The 13,387-nt window shown below is 50.8% G+C and overlaps 1 protein-coding gene across 1 annotated transcript; it reads left to right on the top strand.

Annotated features, from left to right (window-relative positions):
- Positions 1–276: 276 nt before the first annotated feature.
- On the top strand, positions 277–12,054 carry NTSR2 (neurotensin receptor 2). Its single transcript, XM_007971446.3, is given in 5 exon segments — positions 277–1,258; positions 7,898–8,171; positions 10,101–10,191; positions 11,519–11,693; positions 11,695–12,054. Coding segments are annotated over 5 exon segments (1,239 nt in total). The 5' UTR covers positions 277–634; the 3' UTR covers positions 11,770–12,054.
- Positions 12,055–13,387: the final 1,333 nt, after the last annotated feature.

Genomic DNA, 13,387 nt, shown 5'->3' with positions numbered 1-13,387 from the left:
ACTTCACCCCCTAGCTCCATGAGAATGACACTCTCAAAGGACTGGGAAAGTGTGGCACCATGAAGATGTATTCTCAGTGACAAAGGAGATTCCTGGGGCTCTTAGGGAGGCATTGAAACAGCCCTTTAGTAAGAACTGCTGGGAAAGTCTTTCCCAAGACCCCTCCCGAGCTGCACACACACACAAAGCAACACAAGGGCCAAGGGCAAGACGCAAGCACCATGTCTATCTATGCTGCAGGTAGAAACTTCCACACACATTCGCTCATTTCATCTTCCCAAAAATTCTGCAGTGTCGATAATAAAGTTGCAAAACCAGATTCACAGAGGTTAAAATAACTTGCCCAAGATCACAAAGTTGGAAAGTGGTGGAGTCCGGCCCAACTCGTGACTATCAGCCCCCAAAGGAACCCCTTTTCCACCAGCACGCGCTTCCCTGGGTTGAACAGAACCCAGACGTGTGACCGATGCTAACCGGCTGGCACTCGTGGTCCCACGTTGGCTCAGGGACACCCTTTCGGGGGCGTGTCCTCCCAGTTCTAGAGGTTCCCAGAGAAGAGGAGGTGCTCACTAACCAGGCAGCTCGCCCAGACTCCGGGCAGTGAGAGGAAGGGAGCGCCGGCCGCGGGAGCGGGATGGAGACTAGCAGCCCGCGGCCCCCGCGGTCCAGCCCCAACGTGGGGCTGAGCCTGGACGCCCGGCTGGGCGTGGACACGCGCCTCTGGGCCAAGGTGCTGTTCACCGCGCTGTACGCACTCATCTGGGCGCTGGGCGCGGCGGGCAATGCGCTGTCCGTGCACGTGGTGCTGAAGGCGCGGGCCGGGCGCGCTGGGCGCCTGCGCTACCACGTGCTAAGCCTGGCGCTCTCAGGCCTGCTGCTGCTGGTGGTCGGCGTGCCGGTGGAGCTCTACAGCTTCGTGTGGTTCCACTACCCCTGGGTCTTCGGCGACCTGGGCTGCCGCGGCTACTACTTCGTGCGCGAGCTGTGCGCCTACGCCACGGTGCTGAGCTTGACCGGCCTGAGCGCCGAGCGCTGCCTGGCCGTGTGCCAGCCCTTGCGTGCCCGCAGCCTACTGACGCCGCGCCGGACCCGGCGGCTGGTGGCGCTCTTGTGGGCCGCCTCGCTTGGCCTTGCCCTGCCCATGGCCGTCATCATGGGGCAGAAGCACGAGCTGGAGACCGCGGGCGGGGAGCCGGAGCCGGCCTCGCGCGTGTGCACCGTGCTGGTGAGCCGCACCGCGCTCCAAGTCTTCATCCAGGTAAGGGCGTGGAGCGAGGGAGTGGGGGGGAGCTGGGAGGAGGGAACCCCCTCTCCCCGAGGAACAGACATTTTCAACTTTAATGCTCGCCACCACCCAGAAAGTTGGGTCTCGTTACTTCGCCCCATTTTACTAGATGGAGGGAGGCGTGGCCAAAGGGAAGCATTGAGAGAAATCCCGATTTGAATTCAAAATCAACTCCAAAGTAAATGTTCCCATTCTTGCGAGAGTGGTGTTCAGATGTTACTGGGCGTAAAGTTGCCTGCAGAGCCTGCGAAAATACGGAGTCCATGACCCACCCGGGTTTCTGCCTCTGTAGCCTGAAGTCTGTGTTCCAACGAGCCCCCAGATGGCTCTGGAGAGGACCTCCCTGAAGGTAGGGTGGGGACGGGAAGGCACTCCCGGCCTCTCTTCCAGAGGCCTGATCAGGCTTCTAACCTCATTTCCTGTTACCTTCTCCCTGGCAGCCTTGCCTTCCCCAGGCCACTCGTCCCCCAACACCTCTTGCTCCCACTTTCCCCGAACCCCCACCATGCCCAGCCTCTGACTTTTAAGTCAAAAGCTCATTCTGCTTTTGATTCCAACCCTTCTTATTCCCCAAAGTGCAGTTCTGCTCTCACCTCCTCCCCAACTCCAGGGACTCTCCCGTCTTCTGAATTCTCTCAGCATATGATGTATTTGCAGCACTTCACAATGCATTTTCTGAAAGTGATGCTCACCTTTCTAAGTGTCTATCTCCATTTCCACATCGTTCTACAACCCAGTGTCCTCTGGTTGCTTGCTCTAGTCACATTAGACCATGATCTCAGCCTCCTAAGCGGCTGCTTAGTGCCATGTCCCCAGGTGAGGCTCCTTCTCATGTTAGCTGCCTCCTGCAGCTGGAAGCCCAGCCTGCCTACATGGTCAAAGGGCCCTCTCTAAAGTACCCCCTCTCTTTCTATACCCTCTCCTCATTCTTGAAGACCCCACCTTTGTTCGTGTCTGCTCATCCATACCCTGGGCTGGGGTAGGGGACCGAAGGGCCTCAAGGAAGGTGTTCAACTCACCAACCTGCTTTTCACTCACAACCGGGAGAAATCCATGGAGCAGGCAACATCTTAAGGTTTCATGGGTGTTCAGTGGAACCGCTTTGTTCCCATTCAATCTAAACATCGTGGAGGGGACAGGGACTCTCCATGGACAGAATCCTTCCAGATCTTGAGCATGCCCCACAGTCCTGCCCCCGGAATACACGGAAGTCTCCAAGTCCCACCCCTGGAATCCACAGAGGCCACTGAGTCATCTTCAGAAGTATACCTCTATGGAGTGGCTGTCCTGGCAACAGAGCCTTCTCTCCACTGAACTTGTCACCTCTTATTTCTTTAAACAACATCTTCCTCTCCTAGTTCCTTTCTGGCAGGCTTGGCCCAGAGACAGCTTGCCCATCACATGGAATCTGCTATGAACAACGGTCTGCAGTGATTTTCCTGTGGGTCTGGGGGCTCCAATGGGCACCTGGAATCAGGACACAAGTCTCCCGTGGATGTGGGGTATGGAGAGTGTGATCTGGCCTGCAGAGAGGGATGAAGGGACCAAATGCCTAAGGAAGATGTATTTGTTTCTTTGTTTATTTTACATATGGAAATTGGCATTTAAAAGTTTATAAGGCATGGTGCCATAGCTCAAGCCTATAATCGCAGCACTTTTGTAGGCTAAGGCAGGAAGCTAAGGTGGGAGGCCAGGAGTCCAAGACCAGCCTGGGCAACATAGTGAAACCCTGTCTCTACTAAAAGTACAAAAGTTAGCTGGCCATGATGGCATGCCTGGTCGTCCCAGCTGTTGAGGAGCCTGAGGTGGGAAGATCCCTTGAACCCAGGAGTTTGAGGTTGCATTGAGTCATGATTGCATCACTGCACTCCAGCTGGGGTGACAGAGCAAGACCCTGTCTCAAAAAATAAAAATTAAAAATTAAAAGTTCATAATCTGTTTCTGAAATGAAAACCTCTAGCCATTGTGGAAGGGGAAAAAGAGGCTGGAGAGGGGTGTAGTCAGAACTCTATGCTGCAAATGATGGAAATAGAACTGGAGGCAGCTTCAGCCAAAATTAAAAACTGAAGCAAGGATGTTGGGGCAGCTGAGCTCTCAGGTCAGAATCAGGGGCTCAGGGCTCCCAGGAGCCCCTCTCTCTCCTGCTCTTCCCAGACTCACAAAGAGGCCTCTGGGTGTCTGTGGGTAGGGTTTGCAACCCCAGGTCTGTCCATAGGGCAAGAACATGGCTTCTGGCATCCTCTGTGATAATTCAACGAGATCATGTGGAATTGCCCAGAATATTGCAGGTCCTCAACAAAAGTTCACCTTCTTTCCTTTCCTGCCTTTTCTTCCCACCTGAGGGTTTAACTCCAGCTCTCCCTTCCCAGCCTAGTACAGTGCCTGGCTCACAGGAAGCAGAATCAGGGCCTTCCCACCTGTCCCGTCTTCTCTCCCTCCCTACCTGCTCTGCTCTCCTTCTTCCCTCACTCCTCCCCTCACTCATCATCAAGCTCCCTCCTTCCTCCACCCCTGGCCTCTCCGTAATAACTCAGCTCCATTTGCCATCTCTAGATTTACTTTTTGTTTTGTTTTGTTTTTGAGATGGAGTCTTGCTCTGTCACCAGGCTGGAGTGCAGTGGCACAATCTCGGCTCATTGCAACCTCAGTCTCCCGGGTTCAAGTGATTCTCCTGCCTCAGCCTCCCGAGTAGCTGAGACTACAGGTGCGTGTCACCATGCCCAGCTAATTTTTGTACTTTTAGTAGAAACGGGGTTTCACCATGGTGGCCAGGATAGTTTCGATCTCCTGACCTTGTGATCCACCCTCCTTGGCCTCCCAAAGTGCTGGGATTATAGCCATGAGCCACCGCGCCCGGCCTAGGTTCACTTTTTGTTTGTTGTTTTTTTATTTTATTTTTATTTTTACTTTTTGCTTTGAAAACATCTTTACTCTTTAAACAAAGTTATATACGTACATTTAAAAAAAAAAAATGTGAGCATGAGTAAGCAAAGGGGCGTGACAGAGTGGTAGGCATGAGGAACCCATAGTAGCTGTCCCTGTGGCCTCTGGGGCAACAGTGGGAGGACCAGCAAGGAGAGGGCCAGCTGGAGACCCGCAGCCTCATCTCTCTGCTCTCTTCGCCCAGGACATCTTCCCAGGCCTTCCCACCACTTTGGCCCACTGCCACTTGGTACCCCGGCTCTACCAAGGGGTATTATCCTCCTTTTGCCACATCAATTCAGGTCCTGCTGTTGCTGCTGGGTAGCAGGATCCCAATGGCTAAAGTGACTGAGTGCCTTCCTGCAGCCTTGACCTGGTTTCTTGGCCTCAGAGGCAAGTGGGAACCACTTGAGGACCTGTTTGAATCTGAGGACTGCAAAGTAGGCTGAGGCATTCGGGGTCACGTCTACAAAGCCAAGAGGAAAGGTGGTTCCTTCACGAGCTTGAGCACCCACGGGCCCTCCCTCTTCAGAGAGTCTTTCTGTCTCACGCTGACAGGGAAGTAGGGCTTCTGTATGACCTCTGATTTATAAGCTAGTGGTGCAGAGTTACTAACAAACAAGAAGCCAGCTCAGTTACCTTGGGGGATAGTGAGGTCATCATCACCTCCCATCCTAGATGCATTTTGCTGCCTGCATGACCGCTGGGAGTTGCATAGGGATCTAGAACCTGCCAACATTCTAACTATGAGTAAAGATCCTGAGTAAAGATGAGTCAAAATCACTGACATGAGTGGTACTCTATTTTTTTTGTTCACCTTTGAAGGCTTGGGCAGATCTGGATCTAGCAGCTGTGACATTCTGGTTCCGAGTCCCAGAGCTACTTATTGAGGCAAGACATTACTCCAGAGCTGCTGATACAAGGTCTATAAAGTGTGTATTTGCAGAACTACTAATGTCAGAACCAATATTTTTTATCATCCACACTAGTAACCTTTAGCCCCATGACAAGTTAGCACTAAGCACAGAGCAGCAGGTACAGTGGTGACTTCCAGGCTGTTCCTAACTGGGAGACAAGCTGGGGGGGGGGGGGGGGGAAACACGCCAAGCAATGTTTGTGTCTTAAATATGCTACTCACATAGTTTCCTTGACATGGTTCAACCTGGCTGGAGCAATGAAGCTGTGAAACGAATTCTGTCAGTCGAACAGCATCTTTTGACAAATAGTGCATTTAAAAATGTTTAACTTGAAACATACAGTGTATGTTAACACAACAAAATAACCAGACTCAAATTAGGATATTTTGGTTCTAATAGTTCATCAGTGAGTTGATTCACTGTTCATATTAATCAGTGGTTTTTGTCCAAGAAAATTGCTCACAGTTTTTGAAAGTACGAAAAACTGTAGTTTTCCCAGAAAGATTTTAAAACTCCCAAAGATGAATTACTAATGTATAAATATATTTTTACTTTTGATCTTTGTCTTGACTGGTATTAAAGCTACAAATCGATAGTAATTAAGCATGTCATTACTGATATAAACCTGTTTGGTTCCTCAACAAACTAAATTGGTGGTCATAGGTAGTGTTTTATTTTTCCCTCAGTGTTGCTGATTTGTGAGCAAGCATTAAGATAAAAAGGCATGAATGATAACTCCATAAAAAGGCACAGGGTCCAATTCAGATAGTTTCTACTGATTTTAAAGTGGTATTAAATATCACCCAGTTAGTCCAGGCACAGTGGCTCACACCTGTAATCCCAGCACTTTGGGAAGCCAAGGTGGGCAGATTGCTTGAGCTCAGGAGTTCAAGACCAGCCTGGGCGGCATAGTGAGACCCCCATCTCTACAAAAAATACAAAAATTAGCCAGGCGTAGTGGCACATTCATGTAGTCCAAGCTACTCGGGAGGCTGAGGTGGGAGGATCACTTGAGCCCAGGAGGCAGAGGTTGCAGTAAGTTGTGATTGCACTACCGCACTTCAGTCTGGGCGACAGAGCAAGACCTCGTCTCAAAAAAAAAAAAAAAAAAAAAAAGCAGCTCAGTATTTAAAATATTTGCTAAGGTGGAAGAGAGCCTTAGAACTGATGTGGAGAAACCCTAGAACATACTGATTTTGAATTTTTATAAGTAAACATTTAAAACACAGGGTATTATATAAATAAATTCGGTTTTCTAAGTCAAATAGTATCAAATGATGATAACCCAAGGTGTGTGATGGAAAACAGCAATCCCATCATTCTCCACACTCTGATTCATTTCTCTATTTCTCTAGTTGAGAGGCAAATACCATGTGTTCTTGTCTCTTGCCCTCGTTGCCTCCATATTTCTAAAGAGCACACCAGCTTTATTTCTCAGTTTCAAATTGTATCCACAGTCTTATACACTTACAGAAAATGAGCATTTTACTCTTCTACATTCCTATTCCTGCCCTCTCCACCATCACCCCAACACACACTGGCCCCATCCTCCTTCCAGTATAATTCTATCACTGTGCTGGGTTAAATTTATGTTCAGTATTTATGTAATTGTGACTATGTAAACATTCTTCACAGATGACCCATGTGTTGTATTTTCTTTCAAATCCAAGGACTTTTGTTTTCTTTGCAGTTAATAATGTATGGTCTTTTTTTCCATTTGCATAGTTTTTTTTACGTATCTATTTGTAGTTCATTTTCAGCTTCTCTATCACAAGCGTAAATGCTCTTTCAGTATGTTCTGATCCATCAGATAACCTACCAGTTTCATCTTTTATTTTTCACTTCTCCCTGGAGCTCTCTGGCCTCCTGCTCCAGTCCCACTGGTTGCTGTCTAGTGCACAGGGGGAATACAGGGAACTCTCATCTGCACAGGGGCCCCCCCGGGGCTCCCTTCCATCTGCCAGGGTCCCCCTGGGGACTCCCTTCCATCTTCACAGGGGCCCCCTGGGAGCTCCCTTCCATCACTGGCTGGGCCCTCTGTGGGATACCCCATTTTGAATGACAGGTCTTCCTCTTTATTGGCTTATAACCTTAATTGTCTAGAACATATGTTCTTTTAATCTCCTAAGACCTGAGGAAGGGTCCATAGAGGGTAAAAAAATTTGAGAATTTGCATGTCAAAAATTGTTTTCTTTTATCCTCACGTCTGTCACAATATGGCTGGGTATAAAATTCTAAGATGGAAACTATTTTTCTCACAAATTGTAAAACACTGCTCATGATTTTCTAGCTTCCACCATTGCTTTTAAGATAGTGAATGTCATTCTGGTTTTCCATCCTATCTATGTGACCTGTTTTATCTGTCTGGAAGCTTTCAAGATCTCTTTATACCCAAGGTGCTAAACGTCGTAAGCACGAGACTCCCCGTGAGTCTATTTCCATCCATTCTTCTGGCCACTCAGGCAGCCTTTCAGTCTAGAAGCTCAGATTTCTCAACTTTGGGAAAACTTTCTTGAATGCATTTTCAAACAAAATTTCCTCCCCTCTGTTTTCTCTATTTTTTTTTCTTTCTGGAACCTCTATTATGAACATCCTAAACTAATCCAAGATTTTATTTCCTCTCTCCTCACTTTTTGAGAACTTTCTCAACCTTATCTTCTAACCCTTCTGTCGCCCCTTCTGCTGACACAGATTTTGGGCCTGGGGCACGGCCAGATGGCGAGGGCCGCAGGGCCCTGGCGCTGCCCCATAGTCCTTGGCATTACCTCCACAGGTGAACGTGCTGGTGTCCTTCGTGCTCCCCTTGGCACTAACTGCTTTCCTGAATGGGGTCATGGTGAGCCACCTGCTGGCCCTCTGCTCCCAAGTGCCGTCCGCTTCTGCCCCGGGCAGCTCCACCCCCAGCCGCCTGGAGCTGCTGAGTGAGGAGGGTCTCCTCAGCTTCATCGTATGGAAGAAGACCTTTATCCAGGGAGGCCAGGTCAGCCTGGTGAGACACAAAGACATGCGCGGGATCCGCAGCCTCCAGCGCAGCGTCCAGGTTCTCAGTTAAGTCCTCTGCGACATCACCCCAGAAGAAAGGGGCCCAGGTTCCAGGGCTGCCTCCACCAATCCCTGGCCAGATTCTAGGGCTGCCTCCACCAATCCCTGACCAGATTCCAGGGCTGCCTCCACCAATCCCTGACCAGATTCCAGGGCTGCCTCCACCAATCCCTGGCCGGGTGACCTCGGCAAGTCACTACCTCTCTCAAGGCTTCCTTTATCCTATGTCCCAGGGGAACTGTATAATCAACAGACTTCCTGTAGGGTTCGGTGGTATAATTAAAGGAAAGAATAGGAATTCTGTACATGAAGCCTCCAATCTGCTCCAGGGAGTAACACACACAGGCAAACAGAGACCTGACCACTTTTCAGTAAGTCTGGCAGTGTGGACGAACACAAGGAACAGTTATAGTTAAAGACTGCGGCTGCAAATTGTGGACTCTCAGATGGGCTGGGTCCGTCAATCCAGTTCCCTTCGAACCCCATTTTCCCTTCTACAACACTGATCCGTTTGCTTTCTTGTTTTGTAAGTCTCTGGGAAAATTTGGCCTTATAAGAGAAACTCCAAAAGGCACAGGAGAGCAGAGGTCTCTCCAAGCACCCACCATAACCCAGGCACTAGCTAGGGTATAGAAGGATCAAGTACAAGACAGAGTCTCTGCTGTCATCAATGTCAGTCTTGTGTATGGACAGAGACACAAGAGCTAAGTGCAATGTGATGTAATAAGTAACACAAAGTCAGCACATGAAGGTGTCAGCCTTCATTTTATGGACAATGGCCAGTCATTGAAAAGTTTATGTCCATAAGTGAGAGGAGATTTGCTTTTGAGACCTACTGCACTCAGCACTTTGGAGAATGGGCTAAATGTTGCCTCTCAAACCTCAGTGTGCGAAGGAATGATCTGGAGAGTCGTAAAATACAAGCCGCGGGGCCCAAGATTCTGCACTTCTACCAGGCTTCTCATTGATGTTGACACTGCTGGTTCAGAAGCTACCCTGGGCTAGATGATGGCTTTGCCAGTCAGAGCAGAATAGAAGCAGGAGAAGGAAGGGGTGGGAGGTTGGGAAACTCGTCATAGTCCAGTGCAGAGGAGGTAAGAGTCTCTTAGGGAGGTAGCAGTGAGAGCAGGGAAGGCACACAGAGGAGAGATGCTAAGAAGGAATTTTTTAATAGACTGGATACAGAGAGGAACAGAAAAATAGGAGTCTCTGGCTTATGGCTTGAGTGCCAGATGAATGGCAGTGCTATAAATTAACCAGAGAACGGACTAAAGGAGCAAGAAGCTTTCTAAGACAAGAAAGACACAAGTTCTTTTTTTTTTTTGAGATGGAGTCTTGCTCGGTCACCCAGGCTGGAGTGCAGTGGCGTGGTCTCAGCTCACTGCAGCCTCCTCCTACCAGGTTCAAGCGATTCTCCTGCCTCAGCCTCCCAAGTAGCTGGCATTACAGGCACCTGCCACCATGCCTGGTTAATTTTCATCCTGTTAGCCAGGCTGGTCTCAAACTCCTGACCTCAAGTGATCTGCCTGCCTCGGCTTCCCAACGTGCTGGGATTACAGGCGTGAGCCACCATGCCTGGCCCAAGAAAGACACAAGTTCTGTTGTACATGCAGATAGATAACCAAGTAGGGATATCTAGCCCTGGGTTGGGAATATATTCTAGTGGCCAGGAGGAGCTCCTAGAAGCATGCTGTGTCCAGGTCATGGCCAGAGTGGACCTTCACCCAGAGGACAGGATCATATGAAGTTTGAGAAGAGATTCAGGTTGGGATACAGCAGATAACCTCAAAGTGTCCTTCCAACCCTTGACTCCAGGACCAAGTTAGAGGGCAACACTGCTGACCCCTTGGGCATCATCCTCCCTCGGCAATGGTGTAACTGAGAATGTGTTTGCTTTCTCCTGGCGCTGTCTCTCGCTCTCCCATGCTGTGCAGGAGCCATCGTGGCCATGTATGTCATCTGCTGGCTGCCGTACCATGTCCGCAGGCTCATGTACTGCTACATCCCTGATGACGCGTGGACTGAGTGAGTGTGGAAGAAGGGCCCTAGCACACAGGGCAGGGGCCCACTGGGCTGGGCCTGGGGTCTCCATTGCTCTGCAGAGGGACCCACCATTGCTGGGTCCTCTGGAACCCTGGACTGCATTCCACCTGGTCCCGTGCAGTCTGTGCCTTGAAATCTCCCCGCCAGGGATGGGGAACAGAGCGTTGTCTCTGACCTGGTAAGGCCGTGTGCATGAGAGGCCTAGCCAAGACTGTGGGATTCTCACTACAGGAGAAAGAGAAGCCTGCAGTCTGGGAAGGGGGAGAATGGGCCATGCTTCTGAGGTTTCCCCTCTCTCTCCTTCCTCTCCTATTCCAAGCAGAGTGTGAGGAAGACATAAAGCTGCGACCCCATGAGCTAACAAAGGTCTCCTCGGCAGAGACCAAGACATGCACCCCCTTTTATGACACGGTTGGAGAAGATGAGAGAATCCATAATCTGCCTTTCAGAAATCACTATGCCCCAATCATAAGTGGGAGTCAAACATCCAAAAGAATCAAGGTCCCAGGAAGCCTCCACAGAAAGAGCCATGTGACAGATGCCTCCTCAGGAGCCATCAGCACCCTTTACACTTGCGCGGGCAACATGAGCTCGTGCCAAGCACTTCCCACTGCAGAGAACCTGCAGCAAGGAGTGCGGCTCCTCAGAAGGACCTTTGGCTCTTAGTGCAGCCACATCTCTCGACCACACGCAGCAGCCTGGGGCACTCAGGGCCTCAGTGGCTGGACAGACGGCCCCTGTCAGTCAGCAGTGTCACCTTACCATGAGATGACCAGGAACTGCAGCCAGGGATGGCAGATCATAGAGGCGGGGTGGAGGGCATCAGCTGCTGGTGATGAAAACATTTGTGGAATTTACATTGTACTTCCTGGCCAGGCACGGTGGCCCACGCCTATAATCCCAGCACTTTGGGAGGCCGAGGCAGGCGGATCACCTGAGGTCAGGAGTTCAAGACCGGCCTGGCCAACTTGGTGAAACCCCGTCTCTACTAAAAATACAAAAATTAGCTGGGTATGGTGGTGTGCGCCTGTAGTCCCAGCTACTCGGGACTGTAGGCAGGAGAATTACTTGAGCCTAGGAGGTGGAGGTTGCAGTGAACAGTGCCATTGCACTCCAGCCTGGGAGACAGAGCAAGACTCTGTCTCAAAAAACAAAAAACAAACAAACAAACAAAAACCACCGTGCTTCCTGATAGCAGAAAACAGGCTTCCTCGTGCAGCCCTGTGGAGGAGAGGCATTCTCCAGCAGGAAGCGGACACTGCAAGGAGGTGACCGATCCTCTAACCAGGCTTCCGGGTTTCTCTTGCAGCCCACTGTACAATTTCTACCACTACTTCCACATGGTGACCAACACACTTTTCTACGTCAGCTCAGCTGTGACTCCTCTCCTCTACAACGTCATGTCCTCCTCCTTCAGAAAACTCTTCCTGGAAGCCCTCAGCTCTCTGTGTGGAGAACACCACCCCATGGAGCGGTTACCCCCTGAAGCCCCACAGTCCCACCCTAATGGATACAGCTTCAGGCTTTGGGGATCCCCCAGAAACCCTGACCCGAATGTGATACAAAAATGAACAGAACAAGCAGAATGACCAGTTGCTTAATCATCTGGCAAAGCCGGTGAGCAGCCTTATCACTAATCATTCAAGCTTTGCAGCCAGGGTGACTTCCATTAACCCCAGCTCTGCTGAGAACCATTAAGTGCAGGGAAGCCACGTGACCCCTCCTAGCCTCAGGCTCCCTCATCTGTGTAGTGGAGATAAAGAACAGCACCTATCTCTTAGTGTTGTCTGAGACTTAAGTGCTTAGCATGCAGCCTGGTGCATAGTAGATGCTCAATAAATTTTTGCTGGCACGATTTCTGTTGCTACTGTTGTTGCACGGCTATTATCATTGCTTTCCTGCTGTCCTGAAAGCCCACGACACTGTTCTGTAGTTTTATGCTCAGATGTCCTATGAATTTCCTCAAATGACAAATCAACAGTACCCCAGAAGCTAACCAAATTGGTACCTCATATGAGCTGTGGTAAGATTCTCCATTCTCTCCCAGGCAGGGAGCAGCTGTTGACACTGACAGCAGCTTCTGCAGGCTCTGGAAAGCCAGTGCGCTGCTGGTGTCCCCTCCTGCCTCTGGCCAAGCCATGTGGCTTCCGGGGAAACAAATGGCCATGCACACCCTGCCACGAGGCACATGTGGCCCGGGTATGCTCTGGCCAGCGCAGTGCTGGACAAGAGTTGAATCTTAATTCTCTTCATCAGGGCAGGCTCTGCCCGTTTGACAGCAGGCCTCAGTCCCTGCACTGCACGCACAGGCCAGGCCCACTTCCTACGGCCAGCCTTGCACCTGGAGGCGGTAAGGTTGAGGCCAGTGGGGGAATGGTGCCTTTCGCTGAGTGCAGAGGACGCAGAGGCAAAAGGCAGGGGAGGGTACTGGCCTGTGAGGGGAGGAGGAGAGAGGTGGGTGCAGGACACAGCACCAAGGAGAGGTTCATTTTGATGAACTGCATCAACGCTTCCCTAGACTCTATCCACCTCCTGACCCATCCCCCACCCCCTACTCCCACAATGAACGCTGCACACACTCATCACACATACGTCACACGGGCACACGTCACACATGTATGCACAGACTCATCACACATACATCACACGGGCACACGTCACACATGTATGCACAGACTCATCACATGCAGACATACCACAAGCACACGGCACACGCACACTCACACATCACATGTGCACACATCATGTCACATACACACTCATTACACCTACAGCACACATCAGATGCACATCACACACACCACATGTAAACTCACATGCACACGCGTCACGTGCACACACACCTGGGCTGGTCCACTGAGATGAGCCGGCAGTGGCTTCTGTGCAACTCGGAGGTGACTGTTCTCCAGCTCCTCAGCCCCAGAACCCCTGAGAAGAGGCCAGAGGTGGTGACCACACTCCTTTCACGAAGCCTTCCCGGCCTAGGACCACCATGGGTACTCACACGTGGGCCTCGTCGGGCGAGGACATGGCACCTGGAAAGGAGGAGCGACAGCAGCCCTGGCGTGGGGACCCCTAGAGGGGGCGGCTCTGACGGGCAGGCCACGGGCTCACGGTGTTCATGGAGGAAGAAGGAGCTTCAGATCCGCACCAGGAAGGGTGAGGCCCACCCCGCCTG

The sequence above is a fragment of the Chlorocebus sabaeus genome, chromosome 14 (genome assembly GCF_047675955.1).
Source record: "Chlorocebus sabaeus isolate Y175 chromosome 14, mChlSab1.0.hap1, whole genome shotgun sequence".
Taxonomy (NCBI): Eukaryota; Metazoa; Chordata; class Mammalia; order Primates; family Cercopithecidae; genus Chlorocebus; species Chlorocebus sabaeus.
Note: the sequence above shows the minus strand (reverse complement) of the source record. Positions and strands in the feature narration are given on the sequence as shown.